This window comes from Scyliorhinus canicula, chromosome 2, assembly GCF_902713615.1.
Source record: "Scyliorhinus canicula chromosome 2, sScyCan1.1, whole genome shotgun sequence".
In the NCBI taxonomy this organism is placed as follows: Eukaryota; Metazoa; Chordata; class Chondrichthyes; order Carcharhiniformes; family Scyliorhinidae; genus Scyliorhinus; species Scyliorhinus canicula.
Window position 1 is genome coordinate 222,324,001 of NC_052147.1, and position 22,527 is coordinate 222,346,527.

At 46.9% G+C, this 22,527-nt stretch overlaps 1 protein-coding gene across 1 annotated transcript in view; it reads right to left on the bottom strand.

The window, feature by feature from the left end:
* pla2r1 (phospholipase A2 receptor 1) overlaps positions 1-8,336 on the bottom strand; it is a 208,688-nt gene extending 200,352 nt beyond the window's left edge. The window contains exon 1 of the mRNA XM_038789643.1: positions 8,071-8,336. Within this exon, the coding sequence (XP_038645571.1) occupies positions 8,071-8,185 (115 nt within the window). The 5' untranslated portion in view covers positions 8,186-8,336. The remainder of the gene's footprint in view (positions 1-8,070) is intronic.
* Between the last annotated feature and the right edge of the window lie 14,191 nt (positions 8,337-22,527).

Sequence of the window (22,527 nt, forward strand, 5' to 3'; positions counted from 1 at the left end):
TTACATGTTTTTAAGGTAAAGATAGATAGTTTTTTGAAGAATAAAGGGATTAAGGGTTATGGTGTTCGGGCCGGAAAGTGGAGCTGAGTCCACAAAAGATCAGCCATGATCTCATTGAATGGCGGAGCAGGCTCGAGGGGCCAGATGGCCTACTCCTGCTCCTAGTTCTTATGTTCTTATGTTCTTATGTAACCCTGAGGTGCGTCTCCTGGAGCATAGCCACATCCGCTCCCAGCCCCCTCAAGTGAGCCAAGACCCAGGATCGCTTCACCGGACCATTCAGCCCCCTCACGTTCCATGTGACCAACCGAACCCGAGGGGCCGTCCCCTTCCCGCTACGCCGATCAGCCATAGCCCTTCCTCAACCCGCCACGTGCCCGGGGAACCCCCCAAGCCCGCTCCCACGGTGGCAAACCCCCCTCCCAACCCCCCCCTTCACCATCCATTCCCTCACAGTCCCTGCAGCAACAACCCGGCACCTCCTCTCTCCTCACCAAACCCCCCCCCAAGCTAGGGCCCCCCCTTGCTGCGTTACCCCCAACATTATACTTCCGTGAGCCAGCTGACTTCTGCTGACCCCGACTACTCCCGCCATAACCACGACCCCCCCACCCGGATGCAACACAGCCGCCAATCCCTCCCTCCTAGCACCGGCCCCGCCCCCAATTCCTCCGGCACGGGAAGAAAGCCCGCGCTTCCAACCCGAGCCCCACCCCTCGACCCAACACGCAGGATAACGACGGACACATGACCCATCGGGACCCCAAACTACTCCCCAACCCACCAGTGGAAAAAACAAGAAAAAAAACACCACAATAAATAACCAACAGCCCCAAAGAAACCCCGAAAGAACCCAAATAACCATAACTCAAATAGCAAAAATGGCGAAAACAAACAGGAAACAACCATCAGCAAATACAGCCACTATGGGCGAAAGGATACCCAAGAGGACAAAGCCTCCAAGCAAAGTACATTTCCCCCCAGCCCCCCAGTCCTCAGTCCGAATCCAAGTTCTCAGCCTGGACGGAAGCCCAGGCCTCCTCCGGAGAGTCAAAGTAGAGCTGGCGGTCCTTGTACGTGACCCAGAGGCGAGTCGGCTGTAGAAGGCCAAACTTCACCCCCTTCCTGTGGAGCACTCCCTTCGCTCGATTGAAGCCAGCCCTTCTCCTCGCAACCTCCACGCTCCAGTCCTGAAAAATCCGAACGACGTATTCTCCCACCTGCTGCTCCTCTCCTTCTTCGCCCACCTCAACACGCACTCCCGGTCAACCAAGCGGTGAAAACAGACCAGCACCACCTGGGCGGTTCGTTCGGCCTGGGCTTCCGCTGCAGCACTCGATGGGCGCCTTCCAGCTCCAGGGGACCACGAAACGACCCTGCACCCATCAGCGAGTTTAACATTAGGACCACATAGGCTGCCAAATCCGAACCTTCCAGCCCCTCCGAAAGGCCCAAAATCTGTAGATTCTTCCGGCGGGAGCGGTTCTCCATCTCCTCCATCCTCACCTGCCATTTCTTGTGCAGTGCCTCATGCGACTCTACTTTCACTGCCAGGCCCAAAAGCTCATCCTCATTCTCCGAGGCCTTGTGCGTTCTTTAATAATATTACTGAAACAAATATATACCCTAACCCAGGCTTTTAAAAACCTTACTGCACCAGATTTAAAATACAATATCCAAATAAATCAATCTTCATGTTAATATTATGAATAAACTTTATTTGAATTTGAGGAGAGCTGTGGTACAATGTTCCCAGTATTTTTGTTTACTGTGCATCACCAATTCATTTCAATGTGCAGCATTTTGCACGGCAACGCACAAATTTAATCTTCAATGAAATAACTTGAAGATATATAGTATCTGCCTGATTGCTATGCATCCATACATGTGCACAAAATAGAGAATACATTGGCTGTATCCGAGTATTGTTCTGGTTGCAATATGACTCTGTGGCTCGAGTACTTATTGGATAAAGATTTGTGCCAGGTGCCCTGCCCCTTCAAAGACATGTGTCCTGCAGACATTACACATCCCTTTGTACCAGTTCAATAGCTTGTACCTGTATTGGCTCCTCTGTCTCAGCATGTCAAATGCCAGACCTTAAGTCATGGCAAAGTTGTACAGGGAACAGCTTTCAAACCTTGATTCTCGCTCTGTATTAAAGTATATCCCAGACCTTTAAAAGCACATGAATGAACTGTTCATTACCTCAATGGTTCTCACAATGATCTGCCTGCAGAATACACGCACTTCATTATGCCTCTCTCCCACTTTGGCGATGTGAATGCAAAAGAGCATCATCAGAACAGCAGAAGGTGTTAAGCTTACTCAGCAATTATCCATCGTTCCACCCGCCCTTCCACCCGAAGTGTGTGTGTTTTGTTATTGAGTAATGCACTGTGTAAACGTCAGGACAGGCTGAGCTGCGTGTTAATATGCAAGATGCTCAGCCAGGTTTCTCAAACTATGAGGAAGTGGTAGCCCTTTCAGTTTAGCTAGCTTTTGATAAGAATGTGGTGTTTTATCAGATGAAAGTTTTGGGGAGAGAGCAGAGATGAATTGCTGGTAATCTAAGGAATTCAGAACATTCTTCCTGGTGTGACCAGAGTGCACCCTTCATGCTGCTATTTGGTTTGGGACTTCTCTGTACAGTGAGAAAAGCACCTTTTGATGGTCACTCAGCATTATGACTGGGCGAAATGGGGAGTGGCAAACTCATTGCAAGATTGACTCTCTACTGAAGGACAGGTCTGAGGCGTTCAAGTCAGGCGACCCTGACCTATACAAGAAATCCAGGTACGACTTCCGCAAAGCCATCCAAGATGCCAAGAGAGGATATTAGACCAAGCTAGAGTCACAGACTAGTGTTACTGAGTCTTGGCAGTTGAGGCAAGACCGAAACAACATAATGGGCTACAAAGCGACGCCGAGCAATATTTCCGGCAGCAGTTCACCCCTCCCCGATGAACTCAATGCATTCTATGCTCGGTTCGAGCAGGAGAGCAACGATCTGCTGTCAAGTGCCCCTGCAGCCCATAACACACCCATACCCACCATCACAACTTCCGAAGTCAGATCGACCTTCCTGAAAGTGAAACCTCGAAAGGCGACGGGTCCGGACCGGATCCCTGGTCGTGCACTCAGAGCCTGTGCGGACCAGCTGGCAGAGATGTTCATAGACATCTTTAACCTGTCCCTACTCCGCTCCAAGGTCCCCACCTGCTTCAAGAAGGCCACCATCATACTGGTGCCAAAGAAGAACCAGGCAACGTGCCTCAATACCTACCGTCCGGTAGCCCTGACTTCAATAATAATGAAGTGCTTCGAGGGGTTGGTCATCACCTCCATACTCCCAGAACGCCTTGATCCGCTGTAATTCGCATACCGCCACAACCGGTCCACAGCAGATGCCATCTCCCTAGCCATGCAATCATCCCTCGAGCATCTCGACAAGAAAGATTCCTGCATCAGACTCTTATTTATTGACTACAGCTCTTCCTTCAACACCATAATCCCAGCCAAGCTCATATCAAAGTTCAAAAACCTAGGCCTTGGCTCCTCACTCTGCAACTGGATCCTCGACTTTCTGACCCAGAGACCACAATCAGTAAGAATAAACAACAACACCTACTCCACAATATTCCTCAATACTGGGGCCCCGCAAGGCTGCGTACTTAGCCCCCTACTATACTCCCTGTACACACGACTGCGTGGAAAAATTTGGTTCCAACTCCATCTCCAAGTTTGCTGATGATACAACCACAGTGGGCTGGATCTCGAATAACGACGAGTCAGAATACAGGAAGGAGATAGAGAACCTAGTGGAATGGTGCAGCGACAACAATCTATCCCTCAATGCCAGCAAAACTAAAGAGCTGGTCATTGACTTCAGGAAGTACTATACACACCACTGTCAGCATCAACGGGGCTGAGGTGGAGATGATTAGCAGTTTCAAATTCTCCAAAAATCTATCCTGGTCCACCCACGTCAACGCTATCACCAAGAAAGCATAACAGTGCCTATACTTCCTCAGGAAACTAAGAAAATTTGGCATGTCCACATTAACTCTTACCAACTTTTACAGATGAATCATAGAAAGCATTCTATCTGGCTGCATCACAGCCTGGTATGGCAGCTGTTTGGCCCAAGACCACAAGAAACTTCAGAGAGTCGTGAACACAGCCCAGTCCAACCATTGACTCCATCTACACCTCCTGCTGCCTTGGGAATGCGGGCAGCATAATCAAAGATCCCTCCCACCCGGCTTACTCACTCTTCCAACTTCTTCCATCGGGCAGGAGATACAAAAGTCTGAGAACACACACGAACAGACTCAAAAACAGCTTCTTCCCCACTGTCACCAAACTCCTAAATGACCCTCTTATGGACTGACCTCATCACCCTTGTATGCTTCACCCGTTGCCGGTGCCCATTGTGTACCTTGTGTTGCCCTATTATGTATTTTCTTTTCTTTTCTTTTCTCTTCATGTACTTAACGATCTGTTGAGCTGCTTGCAGAAAAATACTTTTCACTGTATCTCGGTACACGTGACAATAAACAAATCCATTGGAAGCTAGGAGTGATGTTAGGCTGGTTCTTGTGGAAACTGTAATTTGGCTGAGAGCAGAACATAAAATATAAATCTAGCATGTGTTTTTTGTTGTGATAAAAGGGGATATCTTTTCTGTTATTCTGTGTATTAATTGCTTATTAAATAGTGTTTAGTCGTTACTGCTTTTAGTTTGTTTGTAACAATAAGTACCTTAAAACTTGAAATCTTGTCACGTGATCCTTTCTGTCAGTCACTGGGAATTCAAATATCTCTTTAAAAAGTTACTGGTGTCTACAAGAATCACAGCGTTATGTAGGTACTGAAGGGGAACCTTTAACGTCAGGTATGTCCCATCATTTCTTCCGAGTAGTTTGGACAACCCAGCAGTTCCATAGAACCTTAATTCTCTCTGCTTTTGATCCACCACAGATATTCCAAATATAATTAATGGTCCAACCCTATGGAACAGGGTGTAATCATCTGTTTAATGCTGTCCTTTGAATAATCTGGCAAAGGCTCCCTGTAAATGATCCATTGTTAAGGTTTAGCATGATCCGAGCTAAGGCTTCATGAAAATCAGAGCAAATCACAGAGACTGCCAGATATCCTCAGCTTCTCAGACACCTTTTGGAATATCATTCAAAATCTGTATACTTTCTTATCCACATATCTGAAATGTGGTGTTGGCTTCTTCTGTGGTACTTCACTCTTTGGGCTTCTTGTGTATGTCTTGCTCTCTTCTTCCTTCTCAGTTACAAAGGAAAGTGGGAGTTGAGTCATCAGAAGAGACATCTTGTGATTTTATTTCCAAAATTGCCTGTAAACTTTCTTTCTGTAGGGCATCACGGTGGCCTAGTGGTTAGCACAACCGCCTCACGGCGCTGAGGTCCCAGGTTCGATCCCGTCTCTGGGTCACTGTCCGTGTGGAGTTTGCACATTCTCCCCGTGTCTGCGTGGGTTTCGCCCCCACAACCCAAAATGTGCAGAGTAGGTGGATTGGCCATGCTAAATTGCCCCTTAATTGGAAAAAATAATTGGGTAATCTAAATTTAAAAAAAAAACAAAAAAAAACTTTCTTTCTGTAGCAGCAAAAGATGATGGAGGCTTTAATTCTCTCTTGGTCAGCTGATCTACACTTGCTTCAAGTGACCATAGGTGCTTGCAAACAGATTTTCGGGTGCACAATGCAGAGACCCTACTCAAGAGAAGCACAATTGGAGGATACTCGCATCCAAGAGTTGATGATGTTCCAAGATACGTGGGTGGAGAGTCATTCAGATGAAGGGTTTGACACATTTGTATAAAAGATCAATTGGGCTTGGCCATATTGTGGTTACACGGGTAACTCATTTAATCACAGCATTCCAAAATCTTAAATCATGTAACTTGCACCTATAGACGTGTAACTTGACCAGAAATGCATCGGAAACTCAGGACCACAGCATTCAATTGGTTTCTTCCCTTGCTGGCACATTGAAGACTGGAGACATTCAGTTTTATACTATCTGGTTCTTTAAATTTAAATAAACAGTGAGATTTTTACACAGCTGATATGCTCTTGAAGTATAAGGAGTTAGATTCAAATCAGATATGCACATGATTAAAAGGATATCACTGTTGCCACAAATTGTTTTTTCTTTATTCATTTGAGATGGACTTTCATTTTCTGCATGCAACTAAATAGTAAAATTGCTTGATTTGTGGGAGCCACATTATGTAATTTGTGGGTATTAAACGAAGAATCTCAATATATAGCATGGGGAAAGGGACACTGTAGTTCTTGTAGGCAGTGATGATGCCTTACCAGTTTTTGACAAGTCGATAGGGCACAGGATTTACAGTTAACAGGTACCATGATATGCTGCGTACTCAACTTTGAGCTCCAAAGACAAGCTCTGTCAATGCTTACATACAAAATACAGCATTCAACTCCTTGGCAAGTAAATTTGTTTGAGAAGTACATGATGCTTTAATTTACAAAACCAAGTTTTCAAACAGGACTTGGTAAATTGTACAGGAGTTGCAGTCTAACATGACAAGCCAAAATTGTGAGAAACAGCCTCTGTATTACCGATCAGGAGGCAAACTGACTTTGGAAATAAAGGCACTTTTGCAAAATGAAATCTGCTTTACAACAATGCAAAAGCAGCAGTTTAACCAAACCTTTGGTATTCTCTTTTTCCGATTCAGCTCTTTGAAAACTTTTGATATCATTTTCAAGTTCAATGATCAAAGCTAAACAAACCAATCTTAACAATTGTGTGCAGATGTCAATATTCTATTTGTCTCGCAGTTTCACAAGAACATTTACAATATTCAGCTAATAACTAAAGCCCCGTAACGTGTTACCTAACAACATTCTAAGAGCAGTTACACCACCTGATGATTGGAGTGGATTAAAAAAGCCCACTACTCAGGGGAGCTGAGGTGGGGCAATAAATGTTGGTTTTCCCAGTGATGCCCACATTCCAAGAATGATTCCCCCCCCGTCTATTTTGCCATTAAATTACAATCAAATAATACACTAAACACTGCTTTCAATTTTACTTAATTGAATAATAATTTAATATGGTTAACTGCCTGAGATTACAGTACATTTCTGTTGCATGCCCTGAGGCATGACATTTTGAAGGTTTTTTTTGGGAGGAGCTGCTGAAGGAAAAATGTCTCAAAACATATTTTAAATATTCAATGTAAAAATCAGTATCTGAGTGTAAAACGCGGTGGACTTGCAGCATATATTAAATATTTTGGAATTTATGCTTTTCCAAACCTATAAAATATAAAACTAGTCTGTTTAGTGGAATATTGTCCATACCTTTGGTGTTAATATCAATTTACATTATAAGAAAATGGATATAGAATATGAGCAAAGGAAAACTTTAAAACACAATTTAAAGAAACTTTTAGTGAATTCCTGTGCAGTTCACAGTTGAAGTGCAATCCCTGCCGAATTGTCTGGGAAACACGAAGGGCCAAAGGGAGACAAGTCAATGATCACGAAGTAACCTTAAACGGGATAGACATGAGAGACTCATAATGATTAAATAATCCCTACATCGGAACCCTACACAAATATCCGACACCAATTTATTTTTGTTACCTGCACATGGCAAAGACATGTACAAATTAATAGTAATAAAAACAGTTAACTAACGAATCTGCGGGCACGGAGATCAAACTGTCCTCGACCATGTTTAACCAAAGGACATGCTGAAAACAAACTGTTAGTCAAATCCCAAACAACCAACTTGACCGCGCGTAAACTTATGGGTTTCATGTTTTTATATCAATGGATGGGGAAGGGAACCTCCTCTCGTTTCTTTTTTATTTGTTGCCATTTTAATTACTGCAGGCAAACATCCCGCAGTATGTAAGTAATTACAACTGAAGTTCACTCTTTAAATCCCACACACCCACTGAAGAATAGCAATGGTTCAGGGAGCCGCGCCCGCCCGGCTGCTGCCGCTCCTGTTTCTCCCCAAGCCCGCCCGAGTACCCCCGGGCTCCACTTACTCAACAACTTAGACAGCTGACTGGTATTCAGGGTGGCGGCGGTTCCGTGTGCTCCCTGCGAGGAGGCTTCAATGCAGCAGGACCACAGCAACACCCATTGTATGAAGCGAGCCATTACTGGGCTGTGCAGCTGAGATCCTTTCCCTCAGAGGGACGGTGTGAAGATGCCGCGTCTTCCACCAGCACGACCCAATCGAGTGAGGCTCCTGAGGTCCACCAGCCTTCTCCCCCTGACCGCGGCACGTCACCGCTCCTGGTGTGGCACAACCACGTTACCGCCTTAGTATACTATTAACACGCCCTCTCAGAGTTAGTCTCATCAACGCCTTTCTGTCACACAAAGTTTATAATCCGTTTGATTTCTCTCAAAAGTACTTGCACTGTTCAATATAAACTGCTATCTTTAGCTCTCCTTCAATATGACGGCAGATTTATGAAGCCTCCCTCCACTTAACTTTCACAAATTTATATAAAAACAAAATACTGGGAATGCTGGAAACCTGAAATCAAAACAAAGCGCTGGGAGAGCTCAGCAGGTCTGGCAGCATCTGTGGTAACAAGACACAAAGCTAACATTTGGACTCCAGTTTGACTTCTTCTCCGGAATAGGAAGGAGTCAAGTCTGGAGAGAGCAAAAACCATGGGTGTGAATTTCGGCAACAAATAAACTTAACCGGGGGCAGAAATAAAGAATGTTATGGTGGTGAAAGTAGGCAGTCTTTGCGGTGGACAAGATAGGAGACACTGCTGAGAGTTAAATAGGGACCTGTGGCTCTGAGCGATCGACTTCATCTCATAGAATCACTCCAGTGCAGAAGGAGGCATTTCAGCCATTGAGTGTAAACCGATCAAGGCCCCATCCCCATAACCCCACTTAACCTTTTGAACACTAAAGGGCAATTTAGCGTGGCCAATCCACTTAACCTGCACATCACTGGATTGTGGAAGGAAACCGGAGCATCCAGAGGAAACCAGCGCCGGCCCTAGGATTGCTGGCGCCCCGGGCAAGCTGAACTTCATTGCCCTTGGGGGGGGGGGGGGGGTCGAGGCAGGGGGGGCGGGGCCGAGGCGGGGGGGGGGGAGGCGGGGGCGGGGCCGAGGCAGGGGGCAGGGCCGAGGCGAGGGGGGCGGACCCGAGAGGGCGGCGGGGAGCGCGGGGGCGGGGGACCCGAGGGGGGGGGGGGGCGGACCCGCGGGGGGAACCGAGGGGGGGGGCGGACCGAGGGGGGGGAGCACCGAGGGGGCGGACCGCGGGGGAGGGCGGCCACCGCGCATGCGCAGGTTGGCACCGGCCCAACTGCGCATGCGCGGGACCCGAGTCTCTGGCGCCCCCTAGCACATGGCGCCCCGGGCGACTGCCCGAGTTGCCGGTGCCTTGAGCCGGCCCTGGAGGAAACTCACACAGACACGGGGAGAATGTGCAAACTCCACACAGTCACCCAAGGCTGGAATTGAACTCAGGTCTCTGGTGCTGTGAGGCAGCAGTGCTATCCACTGTGTCACCATGCCACTTTTTCAGCACAAGACATATTAGCTAAGGAGAGGTAGGAAATTGAAGAGAGAAAATGTTGGAAGTACAAGTTATGGCAGCACCTGTGGAGAGGTAAAGAGTTCATGGGCTGAATTCTCCGTTTCAGGGACTATGTCCCCATGCCATCGTGAAAACTGTCGTCTTTTACACCAGAAAAACTGGCGTCAAAAGGCCATAGATTCACAGCCCTCCAGGGGGTTAGCAGGCAGCTGTTGTGGAGCTCGCAGCTCCAGCTGCTGATGCGGCCTCCCACACGTCGGGTCAGAGGCTATGCATGCGCACAGCGGCAGCCTCCAGTGGCCGCGCCAAGCTCCATGGCAGACTCAGACCGCGGACCTGGTCTGCAGAAATAGTGCCCCCGATTGGCCACACGCCCAACCCGGACCGCCTCGCACAGTAAAGGCCCAGTCCCGTATGAGGCCCCCCTGCCCTCCAATTGGTCCACCCCCACTATGGCAGATGCGGACTGAGTCCGCAGCCACCACACAAGCTTCCTGAATGGCAGGACCATGAGTGGTCAACGCCATTGGGAGTTCGACTGGTTGGGAGCGGGGACTAGCAGGGTGAGCCTCTGGCAATGGCCTCCAGTGGAGTACGCTGCTTTTCGAGGGGTGGAGAATCGCCGAACTGGCGCCGGTCCCGATTTCATGCAAGAAACTGGATTCTCCGCTCCGGCAATGACAAGCGGTAGGTCTGCTATCCAGTGGAAGTCAGGAGAGATTGAATGAGAGAAGTGTTAGTCTTCCAGGGCCAAAGAATGGTAACGGGGCAAGAAAAGAACCAAAAGGTGTGCCAAGAGCATGTGTGTTGCCGACTGAAAGAAAATAACCAAAACAATCAAAGAAAAGGAAACAAAATGGAGCACAGATTATGATCTGAAAGTGTTGAACTCAATGTTAAGTCTGACAGGCTAATTGAAAGATGAGTTGCTCATCCTCAAGCTTACATTGAGAGAAGTGAAGGGCTGGTGTTCTATCTCTCACTCTGTGAGAGCACGACCAACTGAGCCACAGATGACAATCACAAGGAACAAAACCATCATGAGATTCTACAAGTTAAAGTTCTGTGTGTTCTTTCCATCACTTCAGTGTATAATAGTTTTCCAAAGTAAATATTTCTTATGGAAATGCCAAATTCAAAGTTACATTTTCTTTGTTAACAAGAATTTGCAATCGTAACAGACAAGTTACATTTAAAAAACCTTCTTCAATATTATTCTCTCAAGATGATTTAAATGCTGTACCGAATTTTTTTTCAAAGTTTGTGTTATCATTTATTGAAAAACAACTTCATTTTTCATTGATATGCAGTACAAAAGTTAACATTCCTACAACAATTCCCTGGGAATTCCAGATCTTGAACATTTCATCTAAATTTGGCAGTGAGTACAGGTTAGATACATATTCTACTTAATGCAGAGACAGATACAAGAAGATTTATTTGGTTGAGGTTCTTAAAACCATGAAGTGTTTGGATTGAGTAAATAAAAATAAATTTGTTCCAAAAAGCGTGATAACTGGAGGATATAGATTTAAGATGATTTGGCAAAGGAACCAGAAGCAATTTGAGGAGAAATCTCTGAATGCAAGAATTTAAAATGCACTGCCTGATGGAGTAGAAACAGATTCAACTGCATCGTTCAAAAAGGGAATTGAATAAATTGTTTAAAGAGGAAAAATTGTGGAGATATGGAGAAAGAACAGGAAAAGCTGGATTCGTCTATGAAAGAGCCAATGCCGACTTGATGGCTGAATGCCCCCTTTCTGTGCCCCTATTCTATAATTCTACATCCAAACTCGGCAGGATTAAGTAATCTGCACTTGAACCACACCAGCCTCCTGGTTTCTCTATTGTTGGAGGGTTATTTCTCTGTTAGGTTGCCCTTTGTATTTCTCAGTAAACTTCAAATAACAAATACATCAAGAATTAAGATACTGAACACTGCAAATATTTTATCATCTTTTTCAGGAACCATAGAGCAAGTTATTCAGTGGATTACTGTTACTGTGACAAATAGAATGCATTTACCATACAAATATAAGGCTCTGGTCAGACCCCATTTGGAGTATTGTGAGCAGTTTTTGGCCCCTTATCTAAGGAAGGATATGTTGGCCTTGGAAAAGGTCCAGAGGAGGTTCACAAGAATGATCGCTGGAATGAGGAACTTGTCATATGAGGAACGGTTGAGGACTCTGCATCTGTACTCGTTGGAGTTTAGAAGGGCGAGGGGGGAATCTTATTGAAATTTACAGGATACTGCGGATACTTGTAGGAAGAACTAGAACCAGAGGACACCATCTCAGACTAAAGGGACGATCCTTTAAAACAGACGAGGAGGAATTTCTTCAGCCAGAGGGTGGTGAATCTGTTGAACTCTTTGCCGCAGAAGCCTGTGGAGGCAAAATCACTGAGTGTCTTTAAGACAGAGATAGATAGGTTCTTGATGAATCAGGGGATCATGGGTTATGGGGAGAAGGCAGGAGAATGGGGATGAGAAAATATCAGCCATGATTGAATGGCGGAGCACTCTCGATGGACTGAGTGGCCTAATTCTGCTCCTATATCTTATGGTCTTATGATCCAACACAGATTCTGGGTCCTAAATGAACCTACTTATATGCTTGATTATGTTAAAGAATGTTCATTACTTTTATCCTCTGAAAGGCTTTGACAGTTCTTGGTGGGAGTCACCCATGGCACCTTGTCCAAATGGCTATTCTTAATAAATGAATCTCCAAAGTGAGTATTGGCACGATATCGAACTATTGGAAACTTTACACACAATCCAAAAGAAGCATACACCCAACATCCGTTCAAGGGACATTCCGGTCAGGAACACAACCTTATTTTGTCTCAGCTAGTGGTGCTGAGACACCTTGGGCTGTATTCTCCGCAGCCTGACGCCATAATCGCGGCCAGCGCCAGGGCGGAGAATCCAGTTTGACGCCGTAATCAGGCCCGGCGATTCTTCAGAAAATCACTGTCACCGCACCACCGGGGGCCCATTGCCAGAGGCCCGCTCATCGATCCTTTGCTCCTGACCGGCCAAGTTCCTGACAACGTGGAACTGACCATCTATTGCTGGTCGGGATGCTCGCGTGGCGGCTGAGGACTCAGTCTGCGGCCGCCCTGGTTGGGAGTGGGCGCATCACAGACCGGGGGTGCTTTATAGGCGACCAGGGATTAAATGATTAAATGAGGCTCGGGCGCATGGCTGATCGGGGGTCTCCGACTTCGGTATGGTTCCACGGCCTGAGTCCGCCATGCAGCAGGGCACGTTCGCTGGAAGTCACCGCCATGTGCATGCGCGGCCTCCGACCCGGACGTGCGGCGGCCCGTATTTGCAGGGAAAGATTCACCCCGGGTCCCTGCTCGCACCCTGCAGGGCTGTGAATTTGAGTAACTTTTTTCAAGGAATTTCGGGAGTAAAACTGCACTGTTTTTACGCTGGCATGGGGACATATTCTCAGTGTGGGAGAATCCAGCCCATTGTTGCCAAACACTGTCACAGCTGAGATTAGTAAACTGTTGTTGTCAGTGAACTAAACTGGGGCCGGGATTCTCCAAAATCCCGGCCAAGTGTTGACACCGGCGTAGCCACCGGAGTGGTGCCTGCCGGTGTCAACGGGTCTCCTGGCCCAGTGATTCAGTGGCCCTCAAGGGGACAGCTTGGTCCGGAGTGCTGTGCACTGCTCCGGCAGTGAAAGGCGGCTCTGCACTACCGGCGCAAGTCCGCACATGCGCATGATGGCCATTTCTGCGCCGGCGCATGCATGTGGTGGCCGTCTCCGCGCCGACGCCACGCAACATTTGCGGAGCCCTACAGCAGGCATGAGCGGAAGGAGGTAGGACCGCTCCAAATCGCAGGCGCCCGCCATTCGGTAACCCCCGATTGCGGGCCTGGACACCATGGAAGACCCCCCCGGAGTCTGGTTACCCCGCCCCCCCACCAGGATGGCCACCGCGGCCGTGGGTCCAAGCTCCCGTCGGGTGGTACCAGGTTGGAACCATGCCGGTGGGACTCGGCGGGAATTCGGCCGGTTGAGAGAATCCGCGCGGGGTCTCTTTCAGCAGTTACCGACTGGCGCTGCGTTGACCGCACGGGCACAATTGACGCCGGAGAATCGCGTCCTGGCATCGAAGTGGTGTGCCAGGAATTTCCCGCGTCACCGGCGATTCTCGAACCTGGCGCGAGCTCGGAGAATCCCGGCCCTAACTTTCTGCTTGATAAGGTTCAGCTATTCACAGTGCACAAACAGGATAGCAAGTGTGTTTGTATTTTATTTAAGAACATAATTTAAAGTTGACTTCTTGCCGTATTTAAGAAATTCACAAAGTCTCCTTGTATGACAGGAAATACAAACTTTACATTTATGATTTAATTTTGAATGGGCAGACGCCCTGGAGAGGGTGAACTCCTCCTCTTCATGTGCGAGGCTTGGCCTCATCCAGTTCAAGGTACTGCACAGGGCTCATATGTCCGGGACGAGAATGAGCAGGTTTTTTGGGGGTGAGGACAGGTGCATCAGGTGTTCGGGGAGCCCAGCGAACCATGCCCATATGTTCTGGGCATGCCCGCCACTGGAGGAATTCTGGAAGGGGGTAGCAGGGACGGTGTCGAGGGTGGTAGGATCCAGAGTCAAACCAGGCTGGGGACTCGTGATATTTGGGATTTGGGTGGAGCCGGGAGTGCAGGAGGCGAAAGAGGCCGGTGTTTTGGCCTTTGTGTCCCTAGTAGCCCGGCGGAGGATCTTGTTGCAAAGGAAAGATGCGAGACCCCCAAGCGTGGAGACCTGGATCAATGACATGGCGGGATTCATTAAGCTGGAGAAGGTCAAATTCGCCCTGAGGGGGTCGGTACAGGGGTTCTTTAGGCGGTGGCAGCCTTTCCTTGACTTTCTGGCTCAACGATAAGGAACTAGGTCAGCAGCAGCAGCAACCCGGGGGGGAGGGGGGAAAGGGGGGGGGGGGGTTTCAGGGGGGTATTGTTTATGTTAATTTAATTATTGTTAATTTATTTTGTTGATTATTGGGTTTGGGGGGGTTTGTTATATGTGTTGTTACGGGTGCCGGGGGGTATTTATTATTGTTATTATTATTATTGTTTTGTTGCTGTACATTTTTCAAAAAATTTCAATAAAAATTATTTTTTTTTTAAAAATGATTTAATTTTGAAACATCTGCGATTTCATGAAAATCCTGCAGTTGTAAATAGAAACCATCATCTAACTGTTGATAACGTTTAAACTCCACCACTTCTGAAATACGTTCACCAACCAATTGCTTAACATATATGTGAAGAGTGAATTCATTGCTTTCAACCAAACTGACTTGTCTGCAGAAAGGTATTTACTTTGGCTTTTTCTCGGTCGATATTTTCCAAAGTTACAAAAAGGCAATGGTACTCTGGGCATTCTTACGCAACTTGATGAAGGAAAATATTAAGCAATTCAAAATTGTGCCATCTGGACTAAAAAACAACTTGGAGAATTGGTTTTCTGCCAGAGTTAAGACTATTTTGTCAGCCAAGTCAAACCTCGCAACAGGGCCACAGTAATAAATCCGTAATGTACCACTCTATTAACATGCAGCAAACTCATAATTTTAGACCAAAAATGATAGAAAAAAACGATTTTTATCTGAAGAAAATTTGTCCATGATATACAAATTAATTCCAGCTTTAGTGCAGAAGGAGGCCATTTGGCCAAGCCTCCACTTGCCCTTGGAAAGAGCACCCCACTTAAGACCAAACCTCCACCCTATCCCCGTATCCCTGTAACCCCATCTAACCATTTGGACACTAAGGGCAATTTAGCATGGCAATCTACCTAACCTGTACATCTTTGGACTGTGGGAGGAAACCAGAGCACACGAAGGAAACCCAAGCAGACGCGGGGAAAAAGTGCAAACTCGACACAGATAGTCACCTGAGGCCAGAATTGAACCCGGGTTGCTGGAGCTGTGAGGCAGCAGTGCTAACCATTGTGCCACCGTGCCACCCATAATGAGGGGTTGAGTTGGACAAAAACAAAACAATAGCCAGCCTCTGGTGACGGGGGTTTATTAGATTGCTTTGTCATGCAATTCTTGAAAGTTTGGACGGTCCTCGAAGCTGGGTAGTCGGGGCTGTCCTCATGTGTCCTATGCCATTAGCTCACACAGAAATCTGGAAATCATCGCCTGTGAAGGGGGTGCTGTTGTCTGAAATAATTGACTCGGGAAGCCCATAATTGGCAAACACATGGCGCAAGGCATCTACTGTGTCCGCCAAGGTAGTGGCCCCCATCTCTTGAACTGGGAACCATTTAGAGTGGGCATCCACCAGCACCAAAAACATCTTGGCCATAAATGGGCCTACATAATCAAAATGCACCCTGGTCCGTGGGCAACCTGGCCATTCCCAAGGATGAAGGGTGGCATAAAGCAGCAAAGAGTGCTGCATTTGGCAAGGGTGACACTGTTGTACTAGTTCTTCAATGGCTTTGTCTATGACTGACCACCAGACATAACTCTGCGCCAACATCTTCATATTTGTTTGTCCTGGATGGCCCCTTTGTAGCTCTTGAAGAAAGAGCTCCCTGGTCTGAGGCAGGATGACCACTTGTGATCCCCACATGAGCGATCTTCAGCAGATCTAGCAACAGAATCAATATCTCATCAATAACAGGTTTATGAGAATGATACCAAAGATAAGGAACTTCAGTGACGCAGAGAGGTTGGAGAGACGGGGATTATTCTGTTGGAGCAGGGAAGTTTAAGGCAAGTCTTTATAGAGGTATGGCATTTGGAATTATGGCGGCTATGAAAGAGCAAATGGGGAAAAACTATTTCCTCTGGCAAATGTGTTGGTAACAAGAGGTCACAAATTTAAAATAATTGCAAGAACTAGAGGAAGAATTAAAAGTTTTTGTTCACTTAGGCTATTAAAATCTGCAATGTACTGGCTGAAAGGATAGTGGAATCAGATTCCACAGAAACTTTGAAAAGATTGGACATGTTTCTGAAGAGGATTAATAAGCAAGTGGGAAAAGATGGGGTCGGGACTAAATTAGACAGTTCTTTCAAAGAGCCAGCACAGATGTAATGGACCGAATGGTCTCCTTGGGAGCTATAAGGTTCTATTCTACAACCATGAGAGGCAGTAAAATGTTGAATCCCTGTTGTACCACTGCACCTACTACCAAGCTGCAACTCAACATTCTCACTGATCTGTCGGAGAGCAGACTAAGCTATCACTGGTCCAAACTGTGCAGTATTAGTCATTTCTCAAGTTTTACTGTTTTTTTTCCCTTCTGGTTCTACCTTGTATGCATGCAAGTTTTGATTTATTCAAATAACTAATATAGAGCAGAGTGAGAAAGATTATCATGCAATGGTAAGAATAAACAGTACATCCTCACAATCTCTGATGCTGAGTATCCTCTGTTTTGGCCAGTGATGCTGATGGTTGCTTCTCCATTGGTGTCGCAGTCTGCAGGCTTCTCTTCTCGTATGCATCAATTGTGTGTCACTTTCTTCTGCAGGAGGACTGACAATGAATTGTGCACCCTGTTGAAGGGTTTTAAAGGTATGTGTGTCAGTTCAACATGGTATGCGATGATAGGAAGAATCATCAAATATGTTTGTTGTATTGTATTCCTAAAGTGGAAAGTCAGGGGACTCAAAGCCCCAGTGAAAAGATCCAGAGTCTTCACACACCTGAAAAGTTTGAAAGCTGAAATAGTCTTCCGCCAAGAGACGCACCTGAGGGAGAAGGACCGACTGTAGGTGAAGAAGGGCTGGGTGGGACAGACCTACCATTACTGCTATGGAACAAGAGCCGGGGGGGGTAGCCATACTGTTAAATAAGAGGATGGTGTTTACTGCGACAAGGACAGTTACAGACTCCAGGGGACAGTACATCATGGTCAGTAGTGTCCTGGAGGGAGCACCAATGGTCCTGGTTAATGTGTACACTCCCAACTGGATCAACACTGAATTTATAAAGAAGATCATAGTGGAAATTCCCGACATCGACACACACATATGTTGGGGGGGGGGGGACACTTTAACTGTGTACAGGACTGATGCACAGACAGGTCGAACCCTAAAACAGGGAGGACCTCTAATATGGTAAGGGAACTCAGCATATTCATGAGCAGATGGAGGCAGTGGATCTATGGACGGTCTCCTTCTTCCAGGTACATAACATATACACACAGATTGACTTCTTTGAAGTAGGAAAATCGGTGGTAGTCTGTGCCCAATTTAGAAGTCCCTAACTGTCAGTGTTCCCCCGATCTGTCTCCTTTTTAAAAATGTTGAATCTAGCATGGCTGTGGTTACCACAGATGGGGGCCATGGGGACTTCCCGGGCAGCCCGAAATGTTGTCTGAGCTGGTCCCTGTCTTGTTATGCTCTTTACTTAGCATAAGCTGCTTCCTTGATGTGCACTCTGACAAAGGAAGGTTCAGGCATGGAGATAGCTTCAACATGTTTATTGAACTATTAACAATTCTCCTCCTTGGATTCGACTCTCCTGTTAATCCTGCTGTAGCTACTCAGACTGACGAACCAGTCTGCTACAATCCAGGTGGTGGGATTGATGTTCAATCAACCCTGTGTGTATACTCACTAAGTGTCTCCACTGGAAAGAGGAAGATCATGTGTGCTGTGTCCTTTATATATGGGTTGGTGTAATGCCCCCCCTGTGGTAGTGTCACCTCTGTGGGATATAGGAACAGAGGGACCTCGGAGTACAGGTGCATAATTCTCCTAAGGTGGCCAGGCAAGTTGAAACAGTTGTTAAGAAGGCTTGTAGCATCCTTGGGTTTATAAATACAGGCATAGGGTATAAAAGCAAGGAAGTAACGCTACACCTCTACAAATCATCGGTCAGACCACATTTTGAATATTGTGTTCAGTTCTAGGCACCTTATTTAAGGAAGGAAGTTAAAGACCTGGAGAGAGTGCAGAGGAGATTTACTAGAATGATACTAGAGGAACTTTAGATACAAGGAAAGATTGGTGAAATTGGGCTTGTTCATCTTGGAGCAGAGAAAATTAAGAAGTGACCTGATTGAAGTATTCAAAATTCTGAACAATTTTGACAGGGTAAAGAAGGATATCCTGTTTCTACTAGTTGGTTTGTTAGTGACTCGGGGTCACAATTTCAATATGGTCAGCAAGAGAGATGGGAGAGAGATGAGGAGAAACTTCTTTACTCAGAGAGTTGTTGCGGTTTGGAATGCGCTGCCTGGGAGAGTGGTGGAGCGGGATTCCATTGGAGGTTTCAAAAGAGAGCTGGATCTATATTTGAAAGTGAATAATTTAGAGGGCTACAGAGACAGGGCTGGGGAAGGAGACCAGCTAGGTTGCTCCTTTGGGAGCCGGTGCAGACACGATGGCTGAATGGCCTCCTTCTGTGCTGTAAATAACAAAGAAGAGGAAAAAATTAGTTGTGATCACAGTGCCAGGAATTGAGTAAGTGCAGGCAGGGGGAGATGTAGTGAAATGTCACATAAGATTGGAAGAGTTGCTTGGGAAGCAAGGAAGGAAATGATTGATCGTGCCACGTTTACATTTAGATGGTGATGGTGAAGGAGAGTTAAGAGACAAAAAGTGAGGATAACTCTCAGCTTGACCATCCTCATGAGTTATTAAATTTCTTACTTCACTACAACCACATCCGTAGATCCGTATCAATGATGCCGGCATTGATCTGCTCAACAATCTCTCTCCTGTGCTGTTGTTTAATTTGATGGACCTGTTGCCTATCAGATGGAAAATGGGCTTCCTCTTTTTCACTTACTCCACAAGCATCTCAATGGCTGGATCAGAGAATGGGGGTGGGTATTGGTGGGAAGGATAAGACAATATTATGCTGCAGGCTTCTTCAATAATTTACTTTTGATTGATCACCTTTGAAAAGGAAACCTCCCTTTATAGGGGCCCATCTGACCTTACCTGATAGTTCATTGAATTCCCCACTCTCTGAACTGGCAAACACATAAGGAGTGTGATTATTGGTGGCAATATCCCCGTTGTACTTAGTTAATGCCATGAAAATTGATTGTGCCTTTTTCCAGGTCAATGGGTGCCAGAGATAATGCCAAATATACCATCTGACCAATGTATGCTACAAACTGAATCTGACCCTTTAATGTAGAATTTATTCTCAAACAGGAACCAACATGCTCACGATTTAATAATCAAGGACAAACGTTTGCTCGAATCAAGAATGTCTTGACTTTTTTCGCCTTACTATTCTTGATTTCCACCCAAATGGATTCAACTTTCTCCTCCACAGCACCAATGTCATCCCTTACTATTGCCCAGATGTCATCCTTAAATAACAGAGCTACACCACCTCCCTTACCACTCTGTCCTTCCAAATAGTTTGATACCCTCGGATATTTAACTCCCAGTCGTGACCATCCTTTAACCATGTTTCAGTAATGGCCACTAAATCATAGTCATCCATGATGATTTGCGCCAGCCATCAACTCATTTATCTTCTTCCGAATACTACGAGCATTCAGGTAAAGTACACTTATGTACTTTATACCTCTGATTTGAATCTTAACACCTTGATCAGTAATCTCTCCTAAGTTATATTTTCTCTTAACTTTTTTCCTAATTTTCCTTGTCGTTGAACCCATATCTTCATGTAACAACCTGCCGCATCGCTTACCATTTACTTCCCATTTTATTCCTTTTAGTATTACTGGGCCTATTCACTGAGCTCCCCTTAGTCACTGTACCTTGTACTGCCGCCCTTTTTGATTTTTGACTATGGCTTCTCTGCCTTACACTTTCCCCCTTACTGCCTTTTGTTTCTGTCCCTGTTTTACTACTTTCCGACTTCCTGCATTGGTTCCCACACCCCTGCCACATTAGTTTAAACCCTCCCCAACAGCTCAAGCATAACCTTCCCTAGGACATTGGTTCCAGTCCTGCCCAGGTGCAGACCGTCCGGTTTGTACTAGTCCCACCTCCCCAGAACCGGTTCCAATGCCCCAGGAATTTGAATCCCTCCCTCTTGCACCATCTCTCGAGCCACGCATTCATCCTATCTATCCCGACATTCCTACTCTGACATTGGATGGTTCTGCCAGTTTTACCTTGATAGCTACTCTGAAAGAGTTAGAAGGAAGAAAACACCCACTTCTAACTCCAGAGTGACTATTTAAAAATCTAGACCCCGCCTCTGACAGGTCACCTCGCATATGCACAAAAACTACCCCCCCCCCCCCCCCCCCCCCGGCACCCCGGGGACCCATCACACACCCTCCAGAGTTTGCTACTGCCAGAGATCACCACTCTGAGGAGGTTACAGATTTATTTATTCTGTGTATTTTGATTATGTAATTGCATTCTAACAAACTTAGAACATTTTGGAGCTTCAATTAATTGTGGTATAACAATTCAGTATATATTGCATCTTTGAGACATATTTAGATATTGGGGAATTGAATATTTTTCATTTTAAAGTACCCAATTCTTTTTTTTCCAATTTACGGGCAATTTTGTGTGGCCAATCCACTTACCCTATACTTTTCCACAGAAACACACTTACCGTTTGTGAAGGGGAGGGGAGGGAGGAGGGAAGAGATGGAAGCAGAGGCAGGGAGGGGAGGGAAGAATCGGGAAAGGGGAGGGAGGGTGTGAGATGACCAGAGAGAGCGATTTGACCTATAGATTGTTAATTTGACAAGCTCAATGTCCAAAAGCAGCAGCTGCCAGCTGATCTCAAATGGCCTTTGCATCACCTGGTGCCTGGGCTTCCACACCTGCACCAGGGTGTATGCCTGTGTCAGGGTCCTCCAATTCGTCCACTTCTGATGGCAAGATATCTTCCGGGTGAATGCTCAGTCCATGCTGAATGGCAAATGCACAACACCCAACAGCAATCTTTGTGACTATCTCTGGTGCACACTTTAACATGAACGCTGACCTGCCCAGACATCGAAAACATGATTTCAAAACCCCAATTGTCCTCTCCACTATCTACATGCACGCAGTTCCTATGCATCATTGTTGGTCCTCCAGAATGGTGTCACAAGCCATTTTCTCATTGGGTATCCCTTATCACCCAGTAACCATCCTTTCATTCCTGGTGGTGTTTTAATGGACCGGTGTACCATTGAGGGCGGGATTCTCCAATCCTGGGGCTAAGTGTTGACGGCATCATAAACGCTGGAGCGTTTTACGACGGGGTCATCTGGCCCCTAGGAGCAGCAATCCTGTGCCGCACAGGGGGCCAGCATGGCACTGGAGCGCCTCACGCAGCTCCAGCTGCCGATACGGGCGCCAGCATGGCCGGCGAGGGTCTGTGGATGCGCGCCATGGCTGGCGCGGGTCCATGCATGCGTTGCCGTCTCCGTGTCGGCCCCCCACGCAACATGGCGAGCCCTACAGGGACCCAGCATGGAGGAACATAGGCCCCCCCCACAATTAGCCTGCCCGCCAATTGGTTGGCCCCGATCACGGGCCTGGCCAATGTGGAGGCCCTCCCCGGAGCCGGATCCCCCTCCCCCCCACCAGGACAACCCCCGCAGACAGAACGCCGAGGTCCTGCCGGGTAGGATCACACGCGAATGACGCCGGCGGGAATTGGCCGAACTCGGAGAATCACCGGGGGGGAGGGGGGGGGCGCGTTGAGTGGCCCCCAACCGGTGCCGTGCCAACCACGGCGGCGCCATTTCCGCCGATTCTCCGGTCGCCGGAGAATCGGGCGCCCGGCGTCGGAGCGGCATCGTGGGGTTTCCACCCCTCCCCCGGTGAATCTCCGACCCGGAGCGGGATCGGAGAATCCCGCCCTGTGTTTTCAAGGAAAAATGTGTTATGGGCACTTCTCCAGTTGTTTGCATTGAATGTGAGGATCCTCATTTGTACATCACACACTATCATCACGTTTAGAGAATGGAACCCCTTCCTGTTGAATG